This window comes from Phragmites australis, chromosome 15 (assembly GCF_958298935.1).
Source record: "Phragmites australis chromosome 15, lpPhrAust1.1, whole genome shotgun sequence".
Classification (NCBI taxonomy): Eukaryota; Viridiplantae; Streptophyta; class Magnoliopsida; order Poales; family Poaceae; genus Phragmites; species Phragmites australis.
In genome coordinates, this window is record NC_084935.1 from 28731996 (window position 1) to 28758803 (window position 26808).

The window sequence follows — 26808 nt, forward strand, 5'->3', positions numbered from 1 at the left end:
GACTCACTTTCTTTCCTCGAGGAGACTTATGAGATCTGTTTTCTCCTGAGACGGAAACAAAATTTTTTGGGGAAAAAAGTGCAACGTTAGCCACACAACACGCCATGATAGTTATCAAGAGACAGTGGTGGTGGTGGTGGATCGGGGAATTTCAAGCCTTGACCAACTGGGCGTCACCACCCTCTGGGCCATCCACCGCTGCGCACGTCGACTCGTCCTCCTCCTCGGCCAGCGTGCGCCTCCTCAGGTTGGTGATGTCACCGAGCGTCCTCCTCCTTGCTGCGGCGGTGGCACACCACCTGGTCTTTGGCATTGCCACAGGCACCTTCTTCACCAGCATCGTAGGAGGCGAGACGACCTGCTAGGGTGTGAGGATGGCCGCCTCCATGGCCTGTTGGTCGTTGGCGGCAGAGTGGTCCACAAGACAAGAAGAGAGAAAGGCGGAGAGAGGAAGAGGAGAGAGAGATGAGGGTGAGGACGCGAGGGTGAGAGAGAAAGAGAGGATAAGGTGGACGCGCATGGCCAAGCCGAGCGGACGCCAGAGCGCAAGCCAAAATCCCATTCCATAGAAACTTCGGGTTCGGGCTACGTTTCACTGCCGGTTAGTATTTAAAACTGGCAGTGATACTATCAGTGCTGATTCATATTTAAAACTGGCAATGATAATTCGTATCAGTACCGATGCTTAACGGTTTCATCATGGTTCGGGTGTGGGAGAGTAAGAACCGGCAATGATATATTTTTATTATTGGTTCTTGTATAATTAGCAGTGATGAGCCGCTATTTATAGCTGGTTCTGTAGTGGATGAAGATGCAGGAAAGAGATGATGCTTAATGATGATGAGATTTTGATGCTTTGCCCTTCTTAGTTTAATCCTTCGTCTATTCCTTGCACGCACCATGTAATTAGCCACGTGCATTTCTAATTTCTCAACTGATGCATCAAATGCAGATGATGTAATGAGAAAAGATAAGCATTTAGAGAGATGTAATGAACTCACTACTAATGCTTACGTCGATAGATTAGGCTATTGTCAGCAGCGCAGCTAGTTCAACGTGTTCACAGCATCACGCTAACGTACCGTTCTGCGTAGTAGGTATACCTAAACCGGATGAGTCACAGTTGAAACGGCAGTAAGTATTCCATAAAATTCACATCAAGTAATACTACTGCAATTTTAAGCGAAACAGTACGCAATTTTATATGACCAAGAGATCAGAAATTTCCAGGTGAAAGAGCAACTTAAGGTAAAAGAACAATATGCTAATTAGTCTCAAAAAGAAAGTTACAAGCACAAGGGAGACATAAATTGACACTTATATTTATTTCAACAAGAGAGATATTGTTCAGAAGCTAGGTGACCGGATGGCGTAGTATTGTACGTCTTCACGCCTCTTCGAGACACTAATGTTGCGTATGTTATGTCCAGTTAATTTCTTGCGCAAGAGGATCAACTAAAGATCACTATGAAGGGCCAATATAACCTTAACATCCTTGTAAAGACGTCTTTCGCTAGCATCAGCAATGGCCGGATCCCAGCCCTAACGTATAAAGGTCCCACAAGGGCATGCATTCTCTGAAATCGCCCTACACTTCTGTAGATCACGACCACCGGAGTGACCACACAGATTGCGACGGCAGTCTTGTGAGCAACCGGGGCCAGCACCGTGTACGTAGCCAACGCGAAGGCAGCAACAAGGGAAGTCAAGGAGCTTGACACGAAGAAGAGGGACCTCAGGAAGTGCTTCTGGCGGATGGGCAGGTCGACGGTGGTGATGCCGGAGTACATGAGGCCGACGGTGCCCAGCGCGGAGCAGGTGAACGCCAGCGCGTTGGCCATGACGAACGCGTCGAAGGTGTACCCCCCGGCGAGCGTCGGCGTGCCACCATTTGCGTGGTCGTCGGCGACGTAGCCTCCTGGGAGGGCGAAGGCGGCGCCGAACGTCACAGTCGCTATAAGCACCGAGCTGATGCCTAGAGTCTGCGTCGAGTTGTTCAGCTTCTCGGATTCTTTCTCCTCGTCCTCTCGTCTTGGTTGCAGGATGTACTCTTCCTCAAACTGGTCCCAGCGACGGACGCCATGGCTCGCGCTCGCACGTGTTAAAGCACGATGTATCATTTGCTTGGGGTTCTGCAAAAAAAAGAAAGGAAAAATATATAATCATGGTACTTATTACTTTCTTTTTGTCCCTTCATAGGGAGACCGAATCTATCTACCTGGAAATAATTACAAGTTGGGAGACAGGGTAAATAAATCACGTACCCATTTATATGACAACCCTGGAGGAATATCACTAAGTGACAGGTCTCGACAAGTTTGCCCATTGTTATTTGTCAAATCCATGCGCACTTGCCGGTTCCTGAACAGAGGGAAGAACGTCTCGGTATCCCCAGCCTTCACAGCTAGGTGCAGTGCAGTGTCCCCGTTGTTGTCTTGCATGTTCAGAATCCAACTCAACGATGGAGTTCGGCAGGCATGCTTCACTACACTGTATCTCTTCCTCTCCACGGCAACATGGAGGAACGTCCGCCCATTCGCGTCGCATAGACCCGCGCTGTCTGGAGACATTTCGAGGAAAGTGGAAACTGCCTTGTTCGCACCGACTGCAGCTGCAACATGTATCGGGAATGAGCCACCGGCGTCCGGCTGGTATGCTGAAGAAGGGTTGGTTTGCAGTAACAAGAGTGGGATGTCTGCCGTCGTCGATGTCGTGAAGCGAATCCAGGGGAACTTGGAATGAGGGGAGATCCGGCAGGTCCGGCCTTCTTCTTGCGATGCGGCGAAGTGAAGAGGCGTGCACCCATCATGGTCCGTTTGTTCGGTAAGGCCCTCGTTCCAACCCAATAGCATCGCTGTCATCACTGCCGCCAAATGGAACCATGCATTGTGCGTGTTATATGATATGCTATTTTACTTTTTACAGTCATTAATTGACATGCGACTTTGATCTTTGCTTCTTTTTCTCTAACTTTGCACGATTAGATTTTATAAGATCATAATATCGTACAAGTGTTTCTAATAACAAAACTGGTGATGTAGTTTCTATATATCCATCTTCATAATTTGCAACTCATTACTAGACACTACTACTGAATTAGACATAAGTAACGGTTCATCATTACCGGTTATATAAAAACCGACAGTAAAAATGTATCACTGTCAGTTCGTAACCTCTCACACCTAAATCGTGGTGAAGCCGCTAAAAACCGACACTAATAGTTCGTATCAGTGCCGGTTGTAGGATGAACCAGCACTAAAACGATCGGATCCGAAATTTTACTTCGATCGGATTTAGGCTCACTCCCGTCCAGCTCGATCGCATGCGATATTTTTTCAGTCACCAGTTCGACCACTCCACACACTCCCTCTCTCCACCTTTCCCCATCTACTCTCTCTCTCCAAGCAATTCTCCACCACCACGGCCGCGGGCGCACGGGATAAGGCGGGGAAGGGGTTCCCAGGGCTGGGGCCGACGACAAAGGGGGAGAAGGTGCGAGTGATGGTGCTGGAGACATGGTGGGCTGCTCGTCGCATCCAACCCGCAGTCAGCGGCAAGGGGAGGGGTAGATGTGCCTGCCTATGTGCCTGCCTGGTACCCCGAGGAGGTCAGCCGCTACTACGAGGTCAATTTTCAACTTGTAGATGAATGTATACCCAGCGAAAAGACCACATTTTGTGGCTTCACTGCTTAAATTATAGTTACAAATATAATGAACTTAATTCTTCGGTAGCATTAATCATATATTTGATCATTGCATCCATTCAAGTAAGGACACTATTATTCGATCCATGTGCAGGGAAAATATTACTGATAAATGAAATTTACCGGAGGTCACTAGTAAACACGATATATCACAAATATTGGATATACCGAACCAAATTTTAACAGATTCAAACAAAATTCAAATAAAATTTAAACAGAATACTGGTAAACATGATAAATTTTTCTATCGGGTCCATCCGTCCGAGATTTTTTCCCTGCCCAGGTGTATTCTCGTTAAAATCGTTTATCCCCTATTTCAATTATTAGAAACTAGACTACTTACCATTTATCCGAAATGAAAAGCAAACATATACTCACCGTCACAATAGACCAAAACCTATATTTGAGAAAACTCCTAGTAGCCCCTAATGGCAACATGCCAGGGCAGATAACTACGTGAGCTCCGCTGGAACTCACCCCTTGAGATACCATGGACCGTTTCATTGCAAGAGAAGGTTTGCATGCATAATTCTTTCCTTCGCTCCGCCACTACACAGGAGGGTCGTGCTAGCTAGGGGTGATAATCCTCCCACCAACAACCAAAAAAACCAGCTGTTGTCATTCCCCACCCATTCCGCTTCAATTTTCAACTTAAGAACGCAAAATGATTTAACTTGACTATCCATAACTGAAACTCAAAATTCCAAATTTCTACTAGAGTCAAATGAAGAAGTTCCAAAAAATACATTTGACCAAAATTACGACTAAGGAGAAAAACAGTGGAATATGATACAACATTAAGCAGTAAACTAACTGGGTAACACTTTGTACGGTAACTTTAACCTGAGAATTTGAACTATCAACGAAAGTTTAAATTGTTCATCTTGAAGAATTTAGTTCAAAATTTCTACCTTTGATCTTGGACATTTGAACATTAACATTTCCTAATTAGTGAAATTTTCTAACTCAGGATTTTGAAACTTCAACTAAAAAACTGAATTTTTAACATGAACCTAGAATTTTCAACTTGAAGATTGCAGCTTTCAACTCAAATTTAAACTCTCGACTTAATGATAGTAAAAAGGAATTCATTAACTAGTTACTAAATTTAGAAGGAATGAATACACTAATAAGTAGGTATACACCTTGGCCTCGGAGGACAACTTAACTAAATAGTTACTAAACCTAGAAGGAATGAATACACTAATAAGTAGGTATACCTTCGCCCTGGAGAACTACTTAACTAAATAGTTACTAAACCTAGAAGGAATGAATACACTAATAATGTTATATGATTAACATCAACTACTTAACTAAATACTTAACATTTTATATTACACCTTTCAACCTGAAATTTTGAACTTTCAATACAAATTTAAAACGTTTATCTTGAAGACTTCAGCTCAAATTTTCTAATTTTGATCTCGGCCATTTGAACATTAATATTTCCAAAGTAGTGAAACTTTCTAACTCAAGAATTTGAAGCTTCCACTAAAAAGACTGAATTTTTAGCATGAATTTAAAATTTTCAACTTGAAGATTGCAGCTTTCAACTCAAATTATAAACTTTCTACTTAATGTCATTATAAAGGAATCTATTAATTAGTTACTAAAATTAGAAGGAATAGATCGAGTAACAAATAGGTATACCTTTCCCCCGGAGACTTGCGGCATGTAAGGCGTTTTGCCCATTTGGTCCACCATACGAAAGGTTCCCGTCACTCATATCATGCAGTGACCTCGCAATACCAACCTCGTCCAGCAGGACGGCGAGGTACAACGGCGAAGCACCATCTCTTGGGAGGCTGGCCAATTCAGAATCCTCGGCCATTAGCCGGATGACGATATCCTCATTCCCAACGCGGACTGCCTCGTGCAACGCTGTCTCCCCGAGCTTGTTCTCCGTGCGCAACAGCTCCTTCACCAATCTCCCCGCGCCGTGGCACTTGCTGCTCTTGGCCAGATCAATCAGGTGAGAGACCATCCTGGCGTTCCCAATGTTGGAGCTGCCTCCTTCGACTTACGCGATCTCACGCGGCACTGGACGCAGCAGACAGAAACTCACGCTGCTCGGAGGACACACGCAAACACAAGAGTTGCTAGCAAGCAGTACTGTGGAGAAGCTAACACACACAGACTTACCGGCAACGAACGCCCTTTTCTTATTGTCTGTATTCACTTCCCAATTAGCCAAGCAAGTACACAGCTTATATAGCTTCACTGACATGCACACGGAGCAACAAACTGCCCGGGACTCACGCCACGCACGCATACCCGGGCTCCACTCCCTCCTCACACGTATGAAGCTAACCAACCTGAGGACTCGCTCCCAGCCGCATGCAAGAACCTGTTGGCCGAGTCTCACGCACACGCCCGCACGATCCACACACGCACAAGCCACTAACTCATGCATGTTGTGTCTCCATGATCCGCATAAGACGGCCACTTTCCTGTATGCAGCTCAGTAACTCTGCTTAATCTAATGACGACTCAATCATCGATCAGCTAGCTGCACCGCACTGCAACACACAGCTGCGGACTAACACAAACTAGCTAAAAGACCCGCATGACATACATGCTAACTACACAAGTCAAGATTAATACTAACAAATTTCCCCCTAATCTTGACTTGGATTATTTTACCATCCTAGACAAAACTTCAAAGTAACGTCGGTTCCTCATCCGCCATCGCAAGGAGCGCTTCTTCCCTCTTTGGCTTGGGACATTCCCTGGCAAAATGTCCACGGACACCGCAATTATAGCATTTACCTTTCTTTCCCATGGAGCTGCCTCCTTCGACTTACGCGATCTCACGCGGCACTGGACGCAGCAGACAGAAACTCACGCTGCTCGGAGGACACACGCAAACACAAGAGTTGCTAGCAAGCAGTACTGTGGAGAAGCTAACACACACAGACTTACCGGCAACGAACGCCCTTTTCTTATTGTCTGTATTCACTTCCCATGGACTTGTCCTTTTGCCGAGACTGCCACTCGGCCGCCGTGAGCAGGAGCTGGCCATCACTAGTCTCGCTGGCTTGAGTGCGCCGTCGAGAACGCTAGTCGAAGGCCTTCAGCCTCCCAAGTGCCTCCTCAAACGGCATCTTCTCCACGTCACAAAACTGCTCGATCCCCGCAACGACAGGGTAGAGCCGATCTGGGACGGTGTCGAGGAGCTTCTTGACCATGGCGGAGTCGTCGAGTGTTGCGCCGAGGTTGGCGTACCTCGCCGCCATGCCACTGATTTTGCCGGCGTAGTCGTCCAACGGCTCCCCCTCCTTCATGCGCAGCAAGTCGAACTCGCCTTTCAAGGTTGAAAGACGAGCGGCCTTGACGCGGTCGGCTCCGACGAACCTTGTCTTGAGGCTGTCCCAAAGCTCTTTCGCCGTCTTCTTTTGTGAGACCTGCATGAGGATGTCCTCCGGTAGCGCTTGGAGAAGTTGTGCCCTCGCCGTCTTGTCCTTCCGTGCGTCCGCCACCTCGCCTTTTGCTGGATTCACGACCTCCCAAAGGCCCTGAGCATCAAGAATGGCCTCCACCTTGATCGCCCACGCGGTGTAGTTCGTCGAGGAGAGCAGCGGGTACGCGAGCGAGACACCGCTACTTCCCCCGGCACTGTGCGGAACCATCGCCATGGAGTCGAGGTAGTAGCGCAGGATCTTGGGCATACACGGCTCTGATACCAAATGTTGGAGCTGCCTCCTTCGACTTACGCGATCTCACGCGGCACTGGACGCAGCAGACAGAAACTCACGCTGCTCGGAGGACACACGCAAACACAAGAGTTGCTAGCAAGCAGTACTGTGGAGAAGCTAACACACACAGACTTACCGGCAACGAACGCCCTTTTCTTATTGTCTGTATTCACTTCCCAATTAGCCAAGCAAGTACACAGCTTATATAGCTTCACTGACATGCACACGGAGCAACAAACTGCCCGGGACTCACGCCACGCACGCATACCCGGGCTCCACTCCCTCCTCACACGTATGAAGCTAACCAACCTGAGGACTCGCTCCCAGCCGCATGCAAGAACCTGTTGGCCGAGTCTCACGCACACGCCCGCACGATCCACACACGCACAAGCCACTAACTCATGCATGTTGTGTCTCCATGATCCGCATAAGACGGCCACTTTCCTGTATGCAGCTCAGTAACTCTGCTTAATCTAATGACGACTCAATCATCGATCAGCTAGCTGCACCGCACTGCAACACACAGCTGCGGACTAACACAAACTAGCTAAAAGACCCGCATGACATACATGCTAACTACACAAGTCAAGATTAATACTAACACCCAACCCTAGCGGCACGGTGCAGCGGCGTGTCACCGTTCCTGTTGGGCATGCCAAGGAGGTGCCCGGCCATGTCGTGGATCACCTTTGCGGCCTCCAAGAACTTGTCTCCGTCGCCACGCGCTGCTACAACGTGGAGCGCGGAGTCCCCCTCAACGACGGTGACTCCCTGAAGGAGCATTGCCGCGGAAGGTCCTAGTCCCTCAACTCGGACGACGAAATCGGGACGCGCCGCCATGCTTCCCATGTCCACAAGATCCTTTAGCCACTGGATGTCGCCGACGCGAGCAGCCATGAGCAGCCTAGGATTCATGGCGGGTGCATTTTCTGTGGTGGGTGGGTCGCAAGGTTGCCCCGTGCAAAGATGCATGGCCGCGTTGCTAGCGGCGGCCATGACCAAACAGCTTAGGATCTCTCCATTTCTGTCAGTGCACTTTCTGATTTATTAGTTGTTCGGCACGCAAAGTAAGCTTCTTGCCTATGGCAAAGATGAGCAGCGAAGTATTCCACATATAACCATGGTCTCGCTTTTTAAAGATTTTATGGTCTGATAGGCGCTATCTATATATAGCCCTATACTAGGTAGAATCTAACTTTTTAAAGATGACTGTTAGCTTGAGGCCTGAGACTTATAGAGTATGAGGAAAAGGTAAAAGTTCCTTCTTCAACTCGAAGCTATGCCGGCCCGGTTCCATTTTTCATCTTGCATGTGAAGCCGTCTAAAATATAACATGGAACTCTCCAAACCATCATAATTACCCTCTCAACCCTAGAAAAGAAGTCTTTGATGATGTGACGCTGTGAAGTGGCACCGGATATGTTTCTGCGACTGAATTCGGTGCCATCACTATAACATGCCATCAGTGACTCCTCTTGTGGCGTCTTTGGTGGACAAATCATATGCTCGAGCAAATGCTTGTGTCCTCTTGCTGCACACTTTACACAGGCGTCAGCTACAAATGCTGTGCAAAAGGAATGGTTTCAAGGCAAATTTGTCGAATGTGGTGATGCTGGAATTGCTCTCTTCCTATGATAAAATTGATGAGGTTCAGCAGGAGATATTCGCTGTTGATATTTTCACTATCTCTGGTGTAGCGAAAAATAGTTATATTAGATTATGATTATGATTTTAGTGATTAATAATAACATAGTCAATAAGACTAACATGTTTGTCAAGAATATATGTTAGTAGGTCTCATGGATGCAATACATGAAGAAGCCACTGAAGCCGGGACAAAGTTTGATTGAGTTGAAAAAAGTCCCAGAAAAAATAACTACACCGGATGGTTCGATGTTCACATAGCTGAACACACCAGAGTATTATGTCCAGAGGTATTTGACCTCACCGGAAAGTCTGGTGCCAAGTGTTTGCTAAATACCGGAGTATTTCTTAGTGACACGTGGGTAAAATGGACACAACTGTTACGCCGAATGGTTCGGTGCTACGGAAGTACAAATACCGGACAATGAACAGTGCAAAGACGAAGAAGAAATAGAAGACCCCACCGGATAGTCCGGTGACTTATTTGAACACACTAGAGAAAAAGCACCGGAGCATTGTTGACAAAGGGGAGAATGCAGTGACCTCACCGGAAGGTCCGATGCTCTGAAGATGTGTACACCGGAGCAGATTTTCCAGAGAGGGTTGCATTGGCTCGGCTGGCTGAGGATAACTCACCGGATGGTCTGGTGATGAAGTGATGTGCACTAGGAATACACCGGAGCAATTTACATAGAGAAGAAGTTGGCTCGGATGGTTAAGGTATATTCACCGGAATGTCTGGTGATGATGTTGCAATATACACCGGAGTATACGGTGTTCACAGAGGCTTGAGTGGGGTTCCAACAGTTAGTTTGTGAGAGTGTACTCACCGGACGATCCGATGTTAGTACTACTGTTCTCACCTGATCATCCGGTGTTACTAGCGTTTTAGAGCCGTTGGGTTAACGGCTAGTGCGTGAGTTTGAGGCTATAAATACCCCTCCACTCAATCATTTGAGTGTGTTGAAGTTCAGAAAAGTTCATACACACCTGAGAAGACATCCAAGCCACCAAAGTGCTTAAAATGATTATCCAAGGTGATTAAGCACAAGATTAGTGAGTGATTAGTGCTTATAGGCCTAGAGAGTGAGTTGCTAGGTGATTGGTCCCTAGAGAGTGAATCAAGGAGTGATCCAACAGTATACCTCTTGGTACGCCAGCACCTTGGAGTCTTGGTGACTCGCCGGTAAGCTTGTTGGCCCTCTGACTTGGTGTGGAGCGGCGGCAAGACGATTGTGCGGGGACACGGAGACCCTTGCCTTTGTGGCTCAAGATTCGAAGTGATCACGGTGACAAGGAACCGAAAGAGAGGCTAGTGGTGAGACCTTGCCTTGGTGGCTCATCCGGGTGGAGGCCTTGTCTTTGTGACTCGGTGGCTCAAAGGCCGTGACCGGGTGCCGACCAGAAACATATCCTTTGTGGAGCTCCAACGTGGACTAGGGGTGGCATTCATGCCATCAATACCACGGGAAAAAAATCATTGTGCCGAGTTTGCTCTCTCTACCTTATTTACGTTTTCACATTTACCTACTTGCAATTTACCTTCTTAGATAACTTGCAAGCGCTTTGATCGGTAGAGTAGACACACTAGATAAATCTAGAGCATATTTAAATAGAAATTGATATAGGTTTATCTTATGTTATTTTTGGAGCTGAAAAGTTTTAAGTGTCCTAATTCATCCCCCCCTCTTAGGACGTCACCGATCCTTTCATCTGGGGGGTGGGGGGGATGTTGCAGGCTCAGCATACAAGCAACAGGCCTTCTACACGCAGTGACGAGGATACGATGACAAAGGCGATGCGCATGGTGGCAAAGAACAGCTTGGAACAAGGTATGAACAATGCATCTTTTATTTCCTTTTCCAACAAGAAAGTTACTTCCAATATTAAGAACTTAGGTGTTGTTTTGGGTAGAGATGAAAGAGATATAAACAATTGGCTCTTTTCACGCTTTCTCACAAATAGATTAAGTTATATTATTTCTATTAAGAATATTAAGATTGATAGGTTATTTGTTACACCTAAGCAGATAAATACTAATTTTGGCAAGAAACCTAGCGGCAGATATTTAGTGCTAAATATGCACAGAGATGAGAAAGATACGGATGGGATTGATAAACACCTCAATCACATATGTCGTGATCTAACTGAGGACCTTGATGATGAGGGTTTAGATCAAATATATGATGATCTAAATGCTGTTCCAAGGAAGAAAAAGTCCAACTCTGCAAAAAAACAAGGGCAAGATAAACCGCCCCCCCCCCCCCCAAAAAAATCAAACACTCCATCAAAATTAGTTATTTAATGAAAGGTATCTTTTAGAATAGTAGAGGTCTTGAAGACTTAGCTAAACATAACTTCCTTTCGGATACTGAAAGAACAACACATAGATTTCCTTGCTATTATGGAGATAGGTAGAAGCGATTTTCATACTTATGTGGTGGCCTTGAGTACCTGTGACACATAATGTCACCAAGAGGTAGATGGTGGTATGCTAGTCGGAGTCAATTCAACAATATTTGACATTAGCTCTATTATGGAAGGCGATTTCTATACTAAGTTCCTTCTAAAGAACAAAAAGTACAGTTTCACATGGGCCTTATTAGCGGTTTATGGACCGGTCCAAGATGATCTTGTACGATGCCATTTTGGTATGCCAAAAGAGCTACACATATACATATATAAAAAAAAAGAAAAGAGAAGAAAAGAAAAGAAAAAAAAAGAGAGAAAAAAGAGAAAGCCCATCAAGCTTTGGGCCGGCCCGTCCATTCCATCTCCTCCCGTCTCCGCCAGGCCGGCCCAGCCCAGCTCCCCTCCTTATATCCGCCCCGGTCACGCCTGCCCTAGGGGCGCGGGGCTCCTGTTTCTCTTCTCCCCTCGCTCACGCCGCCTCCGCCTCTCTCTCCCCGCGCCGCCTTGCTCCTCGCGCTCGCTGGCTCGGCTGCGCCTGAGCCCGAGTCGCTCGCTTCCCCTCTCCTGCTCTCCCTTCTCCCCTCCTCCTCTCTGCTTCCCGGGCCCGAACCGAGCACTGCGCCCCGGCTGCTCTCGAGCCATACCGAGCCGTGCCACGCCGCCAGCTCCCCTTGCTTATCTCTCCCCGTTCCTATCCTTTCCCCCAAAATCCGAGTGGCCCCGATCCGTTCTTTCCGCGTGGGAACCCTAGCCGCCGGCTATATAGTTCGGGAGGGTGCTCGCGGGAAGGGGGCGGCGGATCTGAGAGAGAGAGAAGAGAGAGAGAAGAGAAAGGAGAAAAGAGAAGAGGGGAGAGGGAGAAAGCTCGCTGCTTCGATTTTTGTTTGGTCGTCGACTTTTGCTTAGTCAGGGAACCATGGCCGTCGTCCTCGTCGGTATGTCCCCACAATAGCTGCCTCCTTCCTTTCCCTCTTGCTGCCGCAAAAGTGGCCGGCTGGCGCTTCGACGCTGTGTCCGTGCAGGTGTTGGCCTATGCCAAGGTGTCGAAATTGAACTCGGCCGTTTGTCTTGTGGTGGTGAGTCCGGCCGGCTATCACGCTGCGTCCTTGAGATGATGCTGTACTGTGATGTTGTGGGATGGCAGTGTAGTGAGTTGGTGACAGCTGAATTGTTTTTTGTTGGCTTGGAAGAGATGGGCGTTCTTGTTGCTTGGTGATGAATCTGGCCGGCTGATGAGTAGCGTCCGTAGAAGAAGCTGTGATGGTGGTTGGACTGTTTTGCTATGGGGTGGTGGTCGGTCTGTTTTGCCCTATGATGGTAGCCGGTTTAATTTGGCTTTGTGGTGGCGACTGTTCTTTTTTGCTTGGTGATGGAGGCTGGTCGGCTGTGTACCGTAACCATAGAAGGTGTTGCCATGAGTATGGTCACCGGCTGGGAGCCAGAGGGCCGCCGGCACACTGGTCGGGGGTCTAGGAGCCGTCGAATGTTTGTGCCGCTGGTGTAGCGCGTGTGTGTCATTCCCGAACGGGTGTTGTGTTGTGACGCCCGGCTGTCTGATCATGGCTGTTGCTACGGATTGATTTGCATTGTGCACCCCTTTACAGCCTGAGATGGTGGGGTTTCTGCGCATGCTGTGCATCTACCTGTCCTGGTATTGGGCTTGTCTATGTAGTTGCTTATGCCGTTAACCTGTTCTCTGTTGATACTTTGTTGGATGAAATGGTTCAAAGGGCTGTTGATTGCTCTGATCTGATACTGGCATTGGCTCATCAGGTTGTTCCAGGTGTTGGTGGCTTTGGTGTGATAAGGCTTGCTGTTGCTTGCCCCCTTTGTGATGCCTTGGTGATTATCCTACGGCCTTTGTGACCTTTCATGTGTGGTTACTGCAATTCTGCTGTTGCAGCCTTATTGTTGTAGGTTTTGTGATCTAATCACATGGTAATCTGAGGTCTTTTGCTAATAGATTTATTGATAGCATGATGATCAGGACCAGTGATGATTAATAAGCTCGTGGTTTAGGAATTTGGGATTGTGTCGCGGCCAATGACGTATAGCGAGGCCTGACAGCACCTTTTTAGTTTGTTATTACCCTTCGCCTTTGTGGTGCTAGTCTTCAGGGCTCTGTTACTGTGGGATAGTGATAGAGGTCGTAGTCAGAAGTCTTAGATGCACTGGTTAGTTCGCTAGGCTCCTGTTAGGTTGTAGCTGGCGGATTGCCGTGTAGCTAGATTCTCTCTCCCTCTATCCTCGTATAGCACCTGAGGCTACGACCGATGATGAGGGGCTGCCATGTTTGAGGCCTGTGTGGTCAATGATGACCCGAGATGTATAAACAGTCCATAAAGCTCATGCTAGACTGTCTGTTCCGTCTTTTACTTTTATTGTTTAACGCTCACTTTGCTTTGTCTATGATGCGTGTGACTACAACTTTGTAGACTCAGAGACAATTTGACGACAACCAGTGCAGTGCAGTTTAATCGGAGGTTGTCCGGGAAGTCGGATGCAATTAACCGGGGGCCCTGTGAGGCCACGAGAACCAGGACGAAGTAATTGCCTAAGAAATAGTCATATAGCGTGTGTGTTTGTACATGTGTTGAGCAGATTGTAAACTATGAAACCGTACTTTATGATTTCGACATTGAATGAATGAAGTTACATGTCTCAATTATAGTTTGTCTCCTTCTTTTGTATACTTTGAGTATAATGGCACGGCCACGATACATATACGGTTATACAATAAATATGAGTTCAAACACGAAAGCCTTGTTTCGAATGAGCGCGATACATATACAGATCTAAAGTCTGCATTTCTTACAGAAATGGCTCACGTTTGTAGTGCTAAAACTCACCCAATATTAATGGGGGGGGGGGGGGATTTCAATATTATGCGAAAACCGAAGGATAAGAATAATGATAATTTTGATCCATGCTGGCCCCGTTTATTCAATGCTGTAATTGAAACAGTGAATCTATGGGAGATAGTAATGTCAGGATGCCAATATACATGGGCAAATGACCTAGATCCTCTAACCTATGAAAAACTCGATAGGATACTCATGAGTATTGAATGGGAAGCTAAATATCCGAAGGTCTCAGTTGATGCGATGGATAGGGCAAGATCGGACTATACTCATTTATTGTTTAGTACATGTGCTTCGTTCCATTATGGAAAACAACCTCCCTTCAAATTTGAATAGGGATGGTTAATCCAAGATAGTTTCTATGAGATGGTTGCTAACATTTGGCAAAGGGAACATCAGGGAAACCAATGCGATTGAAAAATGGCAAAACAAAATAAGATCCCTTAGACAATATTGAGGGGCCTTGTATCGGAGAGGGGAGGGCAGGGCCGTGCGCGGCAGTTGGATTTTGAACGTGTCATTCCTACATAAAAATTGTAAAACATGAAATTCTAATTACATGAATTATTTAATTACATGAAATTATAAATGCATAAAAATTATAAAATACATGTTATGATTTACATGCCAAATATATATTCATATTATGACATCTTAACTGAAATACATGTAAATTTCACTAAATACATGAAAAATTCTAAATAATGGTCAAGCAGATGCTGGCTCAATGTTCTCTCCCACCTCCCTCCTCAATGCTTGAAAAAATTATCCACCGAGTAATTTGATACTTGACAAAATTATCTTCTATTCTGCAAATGATGCATCATAGAGAACCTCATCCTCAAAGTTTCCATTATAGTCATTTGAAGGTAAACCAGCCAATGAGTGTCTTACTAATTCATCTACTTCTACTCTTTCATCTGGCAATCCCATTTGTCATTAATAAGTATAGTTAAAGTCAAATAAAACTTAAGTTTGACAAAAGTGATGAGGGCCAGAAATAAGAGAACCAAGTAGTTAACAATCATCAACAATAAAGCATTTTATATAGGGGTCATCAAAATGAAGATAAGTAAAGCATTTACATTTCAAATGAGGATACTTCAGCCGATAAATGCACAAAATAGTGATAAAAAATGCTGCAGTATGTTGCTTTCTGGTAGGTTCATGAAAATAACTAGCAAGTAGTACAACTAGAAGTGAATAGTAAGGTCATTCCCTTGGCATATAAGCACACAGAGAAAACAAAGTAGTAAGTTTCAAAGCCCGCGCTAGCAAATTTGCGATGTTTATGCTTCCACTGCTTACTCTATTTTTGGTGGTAGTGCCACTGATAAGGCCCTTACAAACAGTTGTTGACGATCTGTATTGTATGGAGCAAGTACAAAAGTAAAATAAAATCCAAAAGAAAATAACACTCACGTGTCCAGCTTCTAGAGCAAGTGATCACCCAGGACTGATCATACTAAAACCCTATTATTCAGTAAAGTTGTAATAAACACACATTATTGCATAAATGTATAATTTTTATAGAAAGCAACACCTTGTTGACATAAACGAACTCCGTGTCAAACCAGTTGTTGAATACCTTGAATGATTTTTAACAACAGCTCTACGATTTGAGAAAACCTGTTGTTGCAATTGTTTGTTAAAATTTTTAAATGCAGTACAAGCTAGCATAAGTATAGGATCTATAGACGTTAGTTCAAAATTAGGGGATCTAAGTGAGAAAAGCAGTATTGGCTCGAGTGTCATTCTATGCCATATTGTGACCTACTTTAAATATTTCAAAAAAAAAAACCCAACCATTTTGTGCTTTGAATCACCCATGACTTATGAGCTACCTGCTAAAACATCAAATAGATGCAAATACGCGTGTAAACTTGAAGCTCTAAAGACCAAATATACATTTTCATGCCACTTAGTTACAGGGACCTATATAGGACAAAGATGTGCCTTTGTGTATTTCATTGTTACTGGTGCTTGTTTGATTATTATCTGTTCCCTTGGAACATATTTTCACCATTTAATGATAGGACACAATGCAGTACAAACAAATAAACTGAAGCTTAAGAAGTTATCCATATCATAAATCTAACCAATTTGAGCCCTACTTAGACCTTCCATATAGCTTGTTCCAATTTGGATGAAGTCTAAAACCAACAAAAGGAAATCAGCATACAAATCAATATGAGACCGCACTATATTAACAAATGGATCACTGCTCCTCGCAGATAGTAGTAGTCCATGAAGGGGGCAACACAATCACATATCTATCAGTAATAAAATTTGAATTGGACGCTTGAAACGGGCTAAGGCATGGCATCCAACCCCACCACGAGAAGAACGCATCAAACCAACAAAACAGAGCAAAATTTAGAAGCGATTAAGCACACGCTCGTATTAGGGCTACTAGTTTCGACATTGATGGTAGAAGTCGGATAGGAATCATAGCAGGATTTTCCGGAGCTAGGGTTGCCACGAGAGTAGCCGAGCACAAGTACCGTACCACATGGGGAGAGGTTGGCCGGCTGCAGGGTGGTGCATCAGGGAGGAGCGGCGGGGAGGAGGCAGCGCGTTCGGGAGGAGGCTGCGGGGCGACACGTCGAGGAGGAGCGTCACATCAGGGAGGAGCATCGAGAAGGAGGTGACACATCGAGGAGGAGTTGGCACGTCGGGGAGGGGGCTGTGGGGTGGCACGTCGGGAGGCGGCGGTGCATTGGGAGGAGCGTCAGGGAGGAGGCGTGTCGGGGAGGAGGCTGCGGGACGGTGCATCGAGAAGGAGCGACGTGTCAGGAAGAGGAGCGGTGAGTTGGGGAGGAGAATCGGGGATGAGGCGGCGCGTCGGGGAGGACGCTGCGGGGTGATGCGTCGGGAGGAGGAGTGGCATCGGACTGAATGGAGTGAGCGAGGCCCGTGGCTAAGTGCTGGCTATATAGGTAAGGCATTAGTGCCGGTTCAAAGTACTGATCGGCACTGATACATGTATCAGTGCTTGGAATGTGCGGATCGTAGTTGACGAGTCATTAGCCAGCAGTTCCAACAGAGCATCATTGGTATCCTTATCCATCTTGTGTTTACGTAACTAATTGCCGAAATTATCTATGTGCTCTCTTGTGATCCAATCCTCCAACTTCGTTGGATTTGTGGAGCATAGCATGCTCACGTGCATATTGACATACGAGCCCACTATAACTGATTGTTGTGGAACTGGGAAATATGCTTGATTGAATGAAACACGATCTTTGATATGGATTGAAGTATGACATATCGTCCATTTCCCCTTTAGCCTCCCCTCATAGCGAGATATAAGCATATCAATCACGTTCAATTTCATGTAGTCAATGCAAAACTCAATGACCTCCTCTGTAGTCCATCCTTGGGCAATGCAATCTTCCGGGCGACCTTAGTTATGAATATTTTTCTTTAGAACCTCCATGAACTTTTCGAAATTATATATCTGATGCAAAAACATGAGGCCAAGACTCTTTATCTCACCCACAATGTGAATAATTAGATGGGGGCATTATATCAAAAAATGTTGGAAGAAAAATAGTCTCAAACTGACATATAGTATAGACCACGTCTTCTTGTAGCTTTATCAGTTTGTTCGGATCAATGACCTTTTGTGAAATTGCGTTGAAGAAGTAACACAACTTTATGATTGGGTCTCGGACCTTATCTAGTAGAATACCTCAAATTGCAACTGGAACCATCTGCGTCGACATCATGTAACAATCATGAGATTTCATACCAACTAACTTCTTATCTTTCATGTTCACTAAGCTCCTGATGTTGGAGGAGTAATCAGTCGGAACTTTAACATCACACAAGCAACCACACATGCTGATCTTCTCTTCCTTGCTTATAGTGTAGCAAGCTGTGAAAAGTTTCTTCTTGCCATTGTCTAATTATATATAATGTAGATCCTTCCCGGGGTTCATTTCTTCCAGGTCTTGTCGTGCATTTTAGTGTATCTTTTGTTTTACCAGATATATCTAGTAAGGTACCAATTAAGTTATTAAACACATTCTTCTCCACGTTCATGACGTCGATTGCATGTTGGATCATAAGATACTTTCAATAAGGTAACAACCAAAATATTGATATCTTTTTTCACATAAGAGCATGTTGCCCAGCCGGAAATTTTGTACCGCATGACCACTTTCCAAGTACAACTGTAAGTTTCTTTATCATCTTAAAATCTGTTCTCCAGTGTGAATCTTCAGAGCTTGACAAGGCTTCACTGTCCTGCTAAAAACTCTTTTATTCTTGGGAACTAAACATCAGAGGTCCGATTATTTATGAGACTGACTCATGGGGTTTTGCTGGCAGCATCCTTTGAGATGTTGAGTGGCATTAAGCCATGGCATGGAAAATCACCATATGAGATTTATCAGTTGGTCTTCCTGAAGAAGAAAAACCAATATTCCCATACAGTATACCTCCAGACATCAAAAACGTCCTTTCTGGGTGTTTTGAGTACGACTTTAGAGACTGTCCCTTAATGAAAGATATCTTGCATGTATCTTTAATTTGGGGTAAATGAGCACCTTGTCCAGATTCCTAGAATCATGTCATGCTGCTTAACTAAACTAATACAACATGTTTTTTGACTTCTTTTGTTTTACTGGCTTCGTCATGCTGCAGGATCATCATTCTCCAGTGATGTAAAAGTACTGTTAACTTTGCTATGAACTGGAGATGAATTCAGAATGGTGCATTTGCAGAAAGGAAAGAGTGTCACAGCCTGAAAAAAGAGCGTTGGATGAGTTTCCTCAACTAGGTATATGTAGCACTGATGTAGATTTACCTGAGTTCGGATGAGATCATTGATCGATAGCTGGCTTGTCAATCTACAAGTGGTTTAAACATTTTCTTACATTAGTTTTCTGATATGCAGTAGCAACTTGACAAGTGTACTATTGAAACTAAGAAGTTTCTTCAAATAGGTAAATGTAGCACTGAGGTAAATTTACCTGAATTCGGATGAGATCGTTGATTGATAGCTGGCTTGTCAATGTACAAGTGGTTTAATATTTTCTTACCTTAATTTTCTAATAGGCAATAGCAGTTGATAAGTGTAGTTAAATTTGTCAGAGATTGCAGGTTGCTTTACATATGCTCTTTAAATATATGTTGCATTACATATTTGCAGTTTTTTTGTTAGAACAGAAGGGAAGCAAGGATGAGTGAAGCATGGTCCTGTGAGTATGTCTGACTGATATTTTGCTATTGTGGCCATATTCGATGTATCACGGTAACAACTCATAAGAATTGGAATCAAAGTGCTACGAATTAATTGAAAAGACTTTTTTTTAATTATGTTTTCACATGGACCATTATTTACATGCATTTATTGTTCCGTGACAACGCATGGGAGTTTAACTAGTCGCTCTAGAAAACTTAAGATGTATGGCTCATTATAGTAAGAGAATGAGACATCATGTATTATGGAGTGGTTCTAGAATTGATGGACTAGAAGTTAATTAGCTTCGTTTGTGCATCTCCAGGAATGCCGAATGCATAAGGCTGTCTGCACCAGAACTTGTGTGTCCATGTCCATGTCCATGTGATCAAGTCTAGGAGCGGCTAAAGCTAGAGGATTCCCCACGGCGAGAACCTGGGGAGATTTGATGCACCTGTTTTCTATCTGAAACTGCTGCTTTATGAAGAAAAGAATGTAGTAAGAAACAAGCAGTCCATCTATGCCATGCATTGCTAGTTTTTGATAGATTTGAGAGCATGCTTTTAGGACTGGATTCCCGTTCAAAGGCTCGGAAGAGCCCATGAAGTCAAGCACATCTACCTCTCAAGAGGAAGCAAGGCCTTTAGCACCTTGCCTTGGGAAGGGTTCGTTGTCTAATGGTGACCAGGCACTTGCATCGAACATGTCTGGCCTTGTTACCCTGAGCTCAACGCATCCATCCCTCAGACGGGGAAGGATATCCTGACGTCTTCAATGCTGCACTAGCACATATGGCGGTAGATTTTTTTTTAATAATGAAAATACAACTTGTGGTTTCTACACCAACAAGGTGTCATAGGATGTCCAAAATACACATAGCTATTTAAAAAAAAATTAGTACTCAAATTTGTATCCAAGAAAACTCAAACTTAGATGGTCTAAACGTATACACACTCTCAACTAACTGAGCTAGCCTCAGTTCCCTGAAGACACTTGAGATGACGATCGAGGGTCACCAAAAGGACCACACAAAGCAAGCCTTGAAGATCAAGTACAACAACAAAGGCGGATGATAGATGAACTATCAGTAAAGTTTGATTAGTTAGTCAAACTGGTCACAGTTTCAGCCCAAAATGCTCCACAAGGTGGTGGCCCTTCACCTATTGTGGATTGAGGAACTAGAGGGCGCGATTTAATGGAATCACTTACCATTGTAATCAGATTATGTTGCAAAAGACACTATCTTAGTTATCAAGAGGCAAAAACGGAGTTTTGTGTAAGGGGCAGTGGTGGATCCAGCACAAATTTTAGGAGAGGCTGGCCAACCCGCGCAGATCGTCTGCGCCGCCTAGCTCTTCAATGACCCGCCAAAAATTTCAAGGAGGGGATCAAAGGGCTCCCAGGTGCACCAGCACAATAAAGGGCTCCTAGGTACGCTGGCACAATAAGTGAGTGGGGCTTGAGTCCCCTGTGTCCCTGGAAGATCCTCCACTGGTAAGGAAGACAGAGAGCAGTGTGTATATGTGGGATAAGTTGTTCACCAGGCCGTAGTTTCTGAATTCAGTAGCAAGATCTGATCTGATGTAGTACCACCATACATTTTGAGTTCACTTAATAATGATAGCACATCCTCTTAAAAAATACTTTAGTACAGGGTAATGCCGGTGGTAATGCCATAACCTATTGTCATGTGGACATTTGTAGCCGGACGAAATTTCTTTGTTAAATCTATAACTAAATAAGCTTCCAGGATTTTCTTCCTTACGGCTGTGAGTGAATAGTTGAAGTAACATGATTACATCAGTTAATTGCTTGAGACAATTATATATTGGCTAAAAGAATAAGTGATTTCAGAGGTGGTTTTGCCACCATGGCGATTTGGTGCCAATGATGTGGCACTGACTTAAGAAGAAAAGTTAAACATACTAGAATTCAACATTGAAAAGTTTTCAAATTTGACAACAAAAATTGAAAAGTTTTAGTAGATTATTCATTTTTTAACATTTCTTTGCTACTTCAAGAAATTCTGGAAACGCTATTCAAGCAAGAAAGACATTCTGGAAAAAAACTCAAACATAGAAATTTTGGTTTTTTTCCTAAAAAATACTCTTTATGCACAATTCTCATATTGGAACACCGGATCAACGCATCAGACGACAACAAATTATACACACATGCCAGTGGATATCATGTGAGAAAGAATCATCACGAACGCCTGTAAAGAATCGCAAAAAAAAAAGGTGCCCTACACAACAACGTCGTCTTCTCCCCCTACCGGCTCCGGCGCAATCTCCCGCGCAGCTCTCTTGGACGAGAACGACGCCTCTCCTCCACTCCCATACGACCTCACCGAATGTCTCTGATCCAGTGCTTGCCCTACCGACGCCGACGCCACGGTGTCCAGGCTCTGCACCCGGTTCCCCTGGAACACGGACTGCCACGAGCTGCGCGACGACGAGCTCCTCAGCCGTGAGGAGTTGGACCGAGAGGAGCCCTGCCACGCCACCCGCAGCGGGCTCTCCAGGGCTCGCAGCACGTAGCGCGCCGAGGGACGCCGCGAGGGCTTCGAGTTAAGGCACGTCTTGGCGATGATCGCCACTGCCCACACTTCCTCCAGGTGGTCCTCGTCGACGACGAGCAGGGGGTCGATGATGTTCGTGATGGTCGCCTTGTCGCCGGGGTTGATGTGGCTCAGCGTGGTCGCGAGCCACTCCGAGTCCTCTGAGGCGGCGGCTTTTGCTCCGCTGATGCCGAAGTTGCCGGTCACTAGCTCGAGCAGCACCTTGCCGAAGCAGTGGACATCGTAGGAGCATGTGGCTGGCGGGGCTGTCAGGGAAAGAAGACACGAAAACAGAGGACATTAAACTATGAAACTTCCTTTTCCATATAAAAGTAGCATGGTTATGTGAAAGATTTAGCACCTGATGTGTGCTTCTCAAGCGACCTGGCACGTGAAAACGCCACATACAGACGTCAGTCAAAAACTTCAATCTAATAGTCTATAGAATTTTTTTAGAAAATTGTAAATTTCAAGAAACTACAACTATTTTGACATATATTGCAAAAAATAACTACAACTTTTGATGCTTGTTTCAAAAACCCACAACTATTTTGACACATGTTAAAAAAAATTACAACTTTCTCACCGTAGACCCACGTGTCATCCTCTGGCAATGGGTGGGCTCACAGTTAATCCTGCTATTATATGTCATAGATGATGACAGGTGAGTACACGGTGAGAAAGTTGTAGTTTTTTGCAACATGTATCAAAATAGTTGTAGGTTTTTAAAATAAGCATCAAAAGTTGTAATTTTCTGTAATATATGTCAAAATAGTTGTAGATTTTTGAAATTTACTCTTCAGAAAAATAACAATTTTCTCCGGGAAGACAAATTTGGAGTTTACTGGACTACAAACGACAGGACAGAAGGCATTAGGTGTGTGCGCTATGAACAGTGAACTACCAAGTGCCAAACCAACACCAAGTAACCAATACATGCCAGAAAACAAGATACACATCATATTTATTCTCTATCCAAATTAACTCTGACTAAGCCCTAACGTTGACAATGTTCAAAACAAATTGCAAAACCATCTAATTGAGTCATTAATGAGAGGTTGTTCTTGTTTGAAGTTTTAATAAAGAAAAAGATAGAACAGCTAGAAATCTTACTTTGATGATCTCAAAATCCGAGAGAAGACATTCTGGCTTCCACCACTTTGCTGAGTGCATATGTCACTCATACTTCCAAGTCGCACCTCAAATTTATCATCTAGAAGGACGCTGCTTGCTTGGATATCTCTACAATTACAATAAGGAAATCAAAACATAATTAATCAAAAGTCAACACCGACATCCTAGAAAATCAAGGCATTGAGTAACATGCATCAAATTGAAGGTGTTGCTTTTAACTTCGAAAGCTTGAGGTCAACTACTGACAAAATAGCCTAATCAAAGTGATACAAGTTAGAAATAATTAATCAGACAAAACAGGCAGGAGGAACAAAAGATTACTACTTCCAGAGTTCCAGTTATGTCAAAGTACATTAGATAAAAGTTTCCTGGAATGATTGATGACATTCCCGGAACACAAAAGTAAACTGTCAAATGCAAATGCAATGCTATGATAGAGACTGAATGCAATGGTATACTTGTTCTAGACTTTAGTAAAAAGACACCGCATGGAGATCTAGAAAAATGCACAATGGATTCAGAAAGACACACATACAAGTACTACTTTTTCCAACAAGATAAATACCTGAAAATGACAAGTCATACCAAAATGTATATTTTTACATGTGTTGCTTCTAGCCAATATACAGAGATAAATCCTATTCAGTCTCTAAGCCTGAGATTTTCTTCACACTTGCAAGTGATTCATAAACACAGAAGACTCGCACATATAGAATTTCTTTTTCTTCAGCAATAGTGCCTTGATAATGTAAAATGCATTGGTGCCATCTTCAAAGCAAGAAAGCACCCCCCCCCCCCCAAGAAATTAGAAAAGTAAAGATTGTAAATTATCTCATAAGATTATATACTTTGACTTCTTGATCACTATTCCTACCTTATCTGTTGCCTTCAACATATCTTTCAACTTAATTTGCATACAAGTTTTTGTAAAATGAAGGCATATGGCTGTTCCATGGTTTTCTGAACTATGATCTAAGTGTCGGGACCAAATAAAATTAGGGCATCCAGGACCAATTTTTTTAATACTAGGTTGTACCAACCAACAGCATGTCATAAACAATAGCATGGAAAAAGTAGATGCCTGGACCATATGGAACTGAATACCTGTGAACTAATGGTGGGCTACACTCATCATGAAGGAAACACATGGCCTCAGCCACACCAGTTGCAATCTTCAGTCTAGTTATCCAATCCAACGAGGGCAAGCCATCTGCACTGTCGACAGGTTTCTTGTGCAATGCATTGGTCAGGTCCCCCTTTGGCATATACTTGTAAGCAAGGAATTCCTCATCATCCTTGGCCAAATGCCCAAGCAACGGAACAATCCTCTCGTGCGAGTACTTCGTATAGAAGTCCAATTCACGTGCCTGTTTGTTGGCACCCTTTGCACCAACCTTCTTAACAATGACATGGGAGCCATTCTCTAAGACACCATGGTAAATATCCCCTGAATGCCCGTGCTTGATGAGTTTGTCGTCACCAAAGCCCCCAGTGGCATGGACCAACTGCTCAAAGGTGAACTCACCGAAAACAGCAGACACATCCTTAGGTCCAGCATTGGCTCTTGGGGACACTGCCGCTGGTGATGACGCCACGGGATTTACACTGCTATCCCTCCTACGCACAGAGCGTGAACCTTCCTCATTTGATTCCATTCCTCTCCCTCCCCTTCTTCGTCTCCGTTTCTTCCTCGCCAAACAGAACACCAATGCAAAGAAAAACACAACCATTAAGGCTGCCGCAGCTGCAAGGACTCCAATGAGTACATTTTTGGAGATCCTTTGCTTCTTCTTCTTCTCCGGTGACGGCTGCTGCGAAGGCCAGGGCGAGGGCGCTGGAGCATCAACAAGCCTCACGCCTTTCTTCCTATAAAACTCCTCACAATCCACACGGCTGCGCTGACCCGGCACACCATAGAAGCAATTCATTGTGACAACCACTGTTCCGTCAGACCCGTTCCAAGCTCCATCGAAGTAGTTGCTCGACACGTCCACCACACGAAACCTTCCCTTGAGTGCCCCAATCGCATCACCGGCCACTCCATAAAGAGAATTCCCGGAAATGTTAAACAACGAGGCGGCTCCATCTCCGGCGACGACAGAGACGTTCGGCAGCTCGCGGGTGAAATTGTTGCGGGAGAGGTCAAGAAAGCGAAGCCCTTTGACGGAGAGCAGCGACGCCGGGACCAGGCCCGAGAGGTTGTTCCCGGAAAGGAGCAGGCTCGTCAGGTTCCCCGACGCGCCAAGGTCAGCCGGCAGCGTCCCATTGACGGCGGCGGAGCGGAGGTCGAGGACGGCGAGCGACGGCGGGAGGCCGCGGCCGAACCACGCGGGGATCTCCCCGGGGAGCGGGAACCCGGATGCGTTGAAGCGCTCGAGCGCGGTGAGGTTCCGCAGCCCGTCGACCGCGAACCGCGGCGCTTGCGCGCCGAGGCGGGTGCGGCGGAGGCCCGCGACGGTGACCGCCACGACGCGGCCGGCGCTGCAGGTGACGCCCGCCCACGCGGCGCAGGGGTCGGACCTGGCCGGCCAGTCCCGAGCCCGCAGCCCCAGCGACCCGCGCAGGCTGTACAGCCCCGCCACGTCCGTCCGCGACGCCAGCGGCTGCGGCTGCGCCACGGCCGCCGCCACCACCACCACAAGCAGCAGCAGCCGCAGGAGCATGGCAGCAGCCAAACTCGCAGCCCGCGAGACGCCTACCTGTGCGCGGGCGACGGCGCGGCCATGTGGCGGCAACGCGCGCGATGAGTTCGCGGAAATGCCTGGGCTTGGAGAGAGAGGGGGGGGGGGGGGGGGTTGACCAACCAACCAGAGCACGACGGGGAGGGCGGCAAGCGGAGAGAGAAGAGAGAAACTGGCATCACATCGTCCCGTGTGCGGGGGCGAGTAAACAATAGCGGAGGAGGAGAGGCAGCGTGTGGGGCCCGCACCCAACCGTCGCGGCTAGCTGTCACGCGGGCCCGGCTCACGGCCGCCGCCGCGGCCGCGCGTCCATGCGCCCGTGCCTGACTGGTGGGGAGGCGGCCGGCGCCGGGGTGAAAGCGGGGTCCACGTGTCAGCGCCCGACCACCCGGCGGCTCGGGTCGAGTGGAATCGGACAGACGCGATGGGAAGGAAATTCTGTAGACACTTTAAAAAGATTTTTATAAAATTTTGATTTATACTGTATTTTTTTTATCTAACGGATGTCAGTGTAATTGAGAAAAAAAGGAAAGATACGTGATATACATAATAAAAGATCTTTTTTCTAGCACATGGGCCCACGTGTCTGTGATAGAGAAGAGGCAGTGGGGCCTGGTTTTACCTGTTCGTAGGTTCATACCAAGGAATATTTGGGTCTTGGATTGGAGCTTGTCTGACTCTAAATATGTTCTTAACTGGTAGGATCTTACTGCTGCCGTGCTGCGAATCAATGGGAAAAATGATGTGGTTTAATTTTGCGCATCCGGCTAGATGTATCCAACAATGTCTTTTTCTTTTCAAATTGGAGCAGCGATGTGAACGACAAGTGTACCAATTCAGACGAGAACAATATTGCGGTGTAAGGCATACTATTATTGTCGTGACAAGGACAAATGGTGGTACGGGCTAAGATCAAGTTTGTAGCGTC

General features: G+C 45.6%; 3 protein-coding genes across 4 annotated transcripts; all 3 read right to left on the minus strand.

The window, feature by feature from the left end:
• Nucleotides 1–1451: 1451 nt before the first annotated feature.
• On the minus strand, nucleotides 1452–8517 carry LOC133892282 (uncharacterized). Its single transcript, XM_062332967.1, has 5 exons — nucleotides 8010–8517; nucleotides 6805–7364; nucleotides 5344–5690; nucleotides 2265–2863; nucleotides 1452–2132 (listed from the first exon to the last, which is right to left on the minus strand). The coding sequence occupies exons 1-5, from the start codon at nucleotides 8394–8396 to the stop codon at nucleotides 1452–1454; spliced, it is 2574 nt and encodes an 857-aa protein (XP_062188951.1). The 5' UTR covers nucleotides 8397–8517.
• On the minus strand, nucleotides 6674–7998 carry LOC133892311 (uncharacterized). The gene has a single exon (XM_062332995.1). It carries the CDS (start codon nucleotides 7371–7373, stop codon nucleotides 6765–6767), a length of 609 nt encoding a protein of 202 aa, XP_062188979.1. The 5' UTR covers nucleotides 7374–7998; the 3' UTR covers nucleotides 6674–6764.
• Nucleotides 8518–21576: 13059 nt separating the features above from the next.
• Nucleotides 21577–26008, minus strand: LOC133892573 (probable LRR receptor-like serine/threonine-protein kinase At2g16250). 2 transcript variants are annotated; one of them, XM_062333427.1, is made up of 4 exons: nucleotides 24304–26008; nucleotides 23179–23307; nucleotides 22427–22449; nucleotides 21577–22331 (listed from the first exon to the last, which is right to left on the minus strand). In XM_062333427.1, the coding sequence occupies exons 1-4, from the start codon at nucleotides 25860–25862 to the stop codon at nucleotides 21751–21753; spliced, it is 2292 nt and encodes a 763-aa protein (XP_062189411.1). In that variant the 5' UTR covers nucleotides 25863–26008; the 3' UTR covers nucleotides 21577–21750. The 2 variants fall into 2 exon arrangements, with proteins under 2 accessions (XP_062189411.1, XP_062189412.1); XM_062333428.1 differs by lacking the exon at nucleotides 22427–22449 and having other exon boundaries at nucleotides 21921–22331.
• Between the last annotated feature and the right edge of the window lie 800 nt (nucleotides 26009–26808).

Coding starts and splice junctions, on each gene's coding strand:
- LOC133892311 (XM_062332995.1), bottom strand. CDS start 7,373: ATGCCCAAGATCCTGCGCTACTACCTCGACTCCATGGCGATGGTTCCG.
- LOC133892282 (XM_062332967.1), bottom strand. CDS start 8,396: ATGGCCGCCGCTAGCAACGCGGCCATGCATCTTTGCACGGGGCAACCT. Junction 5,691..6,804: donor TGTGACGTGGAGAAGATGCC/GTTTGAGGAGGC, acceptor TGGGAACGCCAG/GATGGTCTCTCACCTGATTG. Junction 2,133..2,264: donor CAGGGTTGTCATATAAATGG/GTACGTGATTTA, acceptor TTTTTTTTGCAG/AACCCCAAGCAAATGATACA.
- LOC133892573 (XM_062333427.1), bottom strand. CDS start 25,862: ATGCTCCTGCGGCTGCTGCTGCTTGTGGTGGTGGTGGCGGCGGCCGTG. Junction 22,450..23,178: donor CGGATTTTGAGATCATCAAA/GTAAGATTTCTA, acceptor TTCACGTGCCAG/GTCGCTTGAGAAGCACACAT. Junction 22,332..22,426: donor GCTTGAGAAGCACACATCAG/GTGCTAAATCTT, acceptor TTTCCCTGACAG/CCCCGCCAGCCACATGCTCC.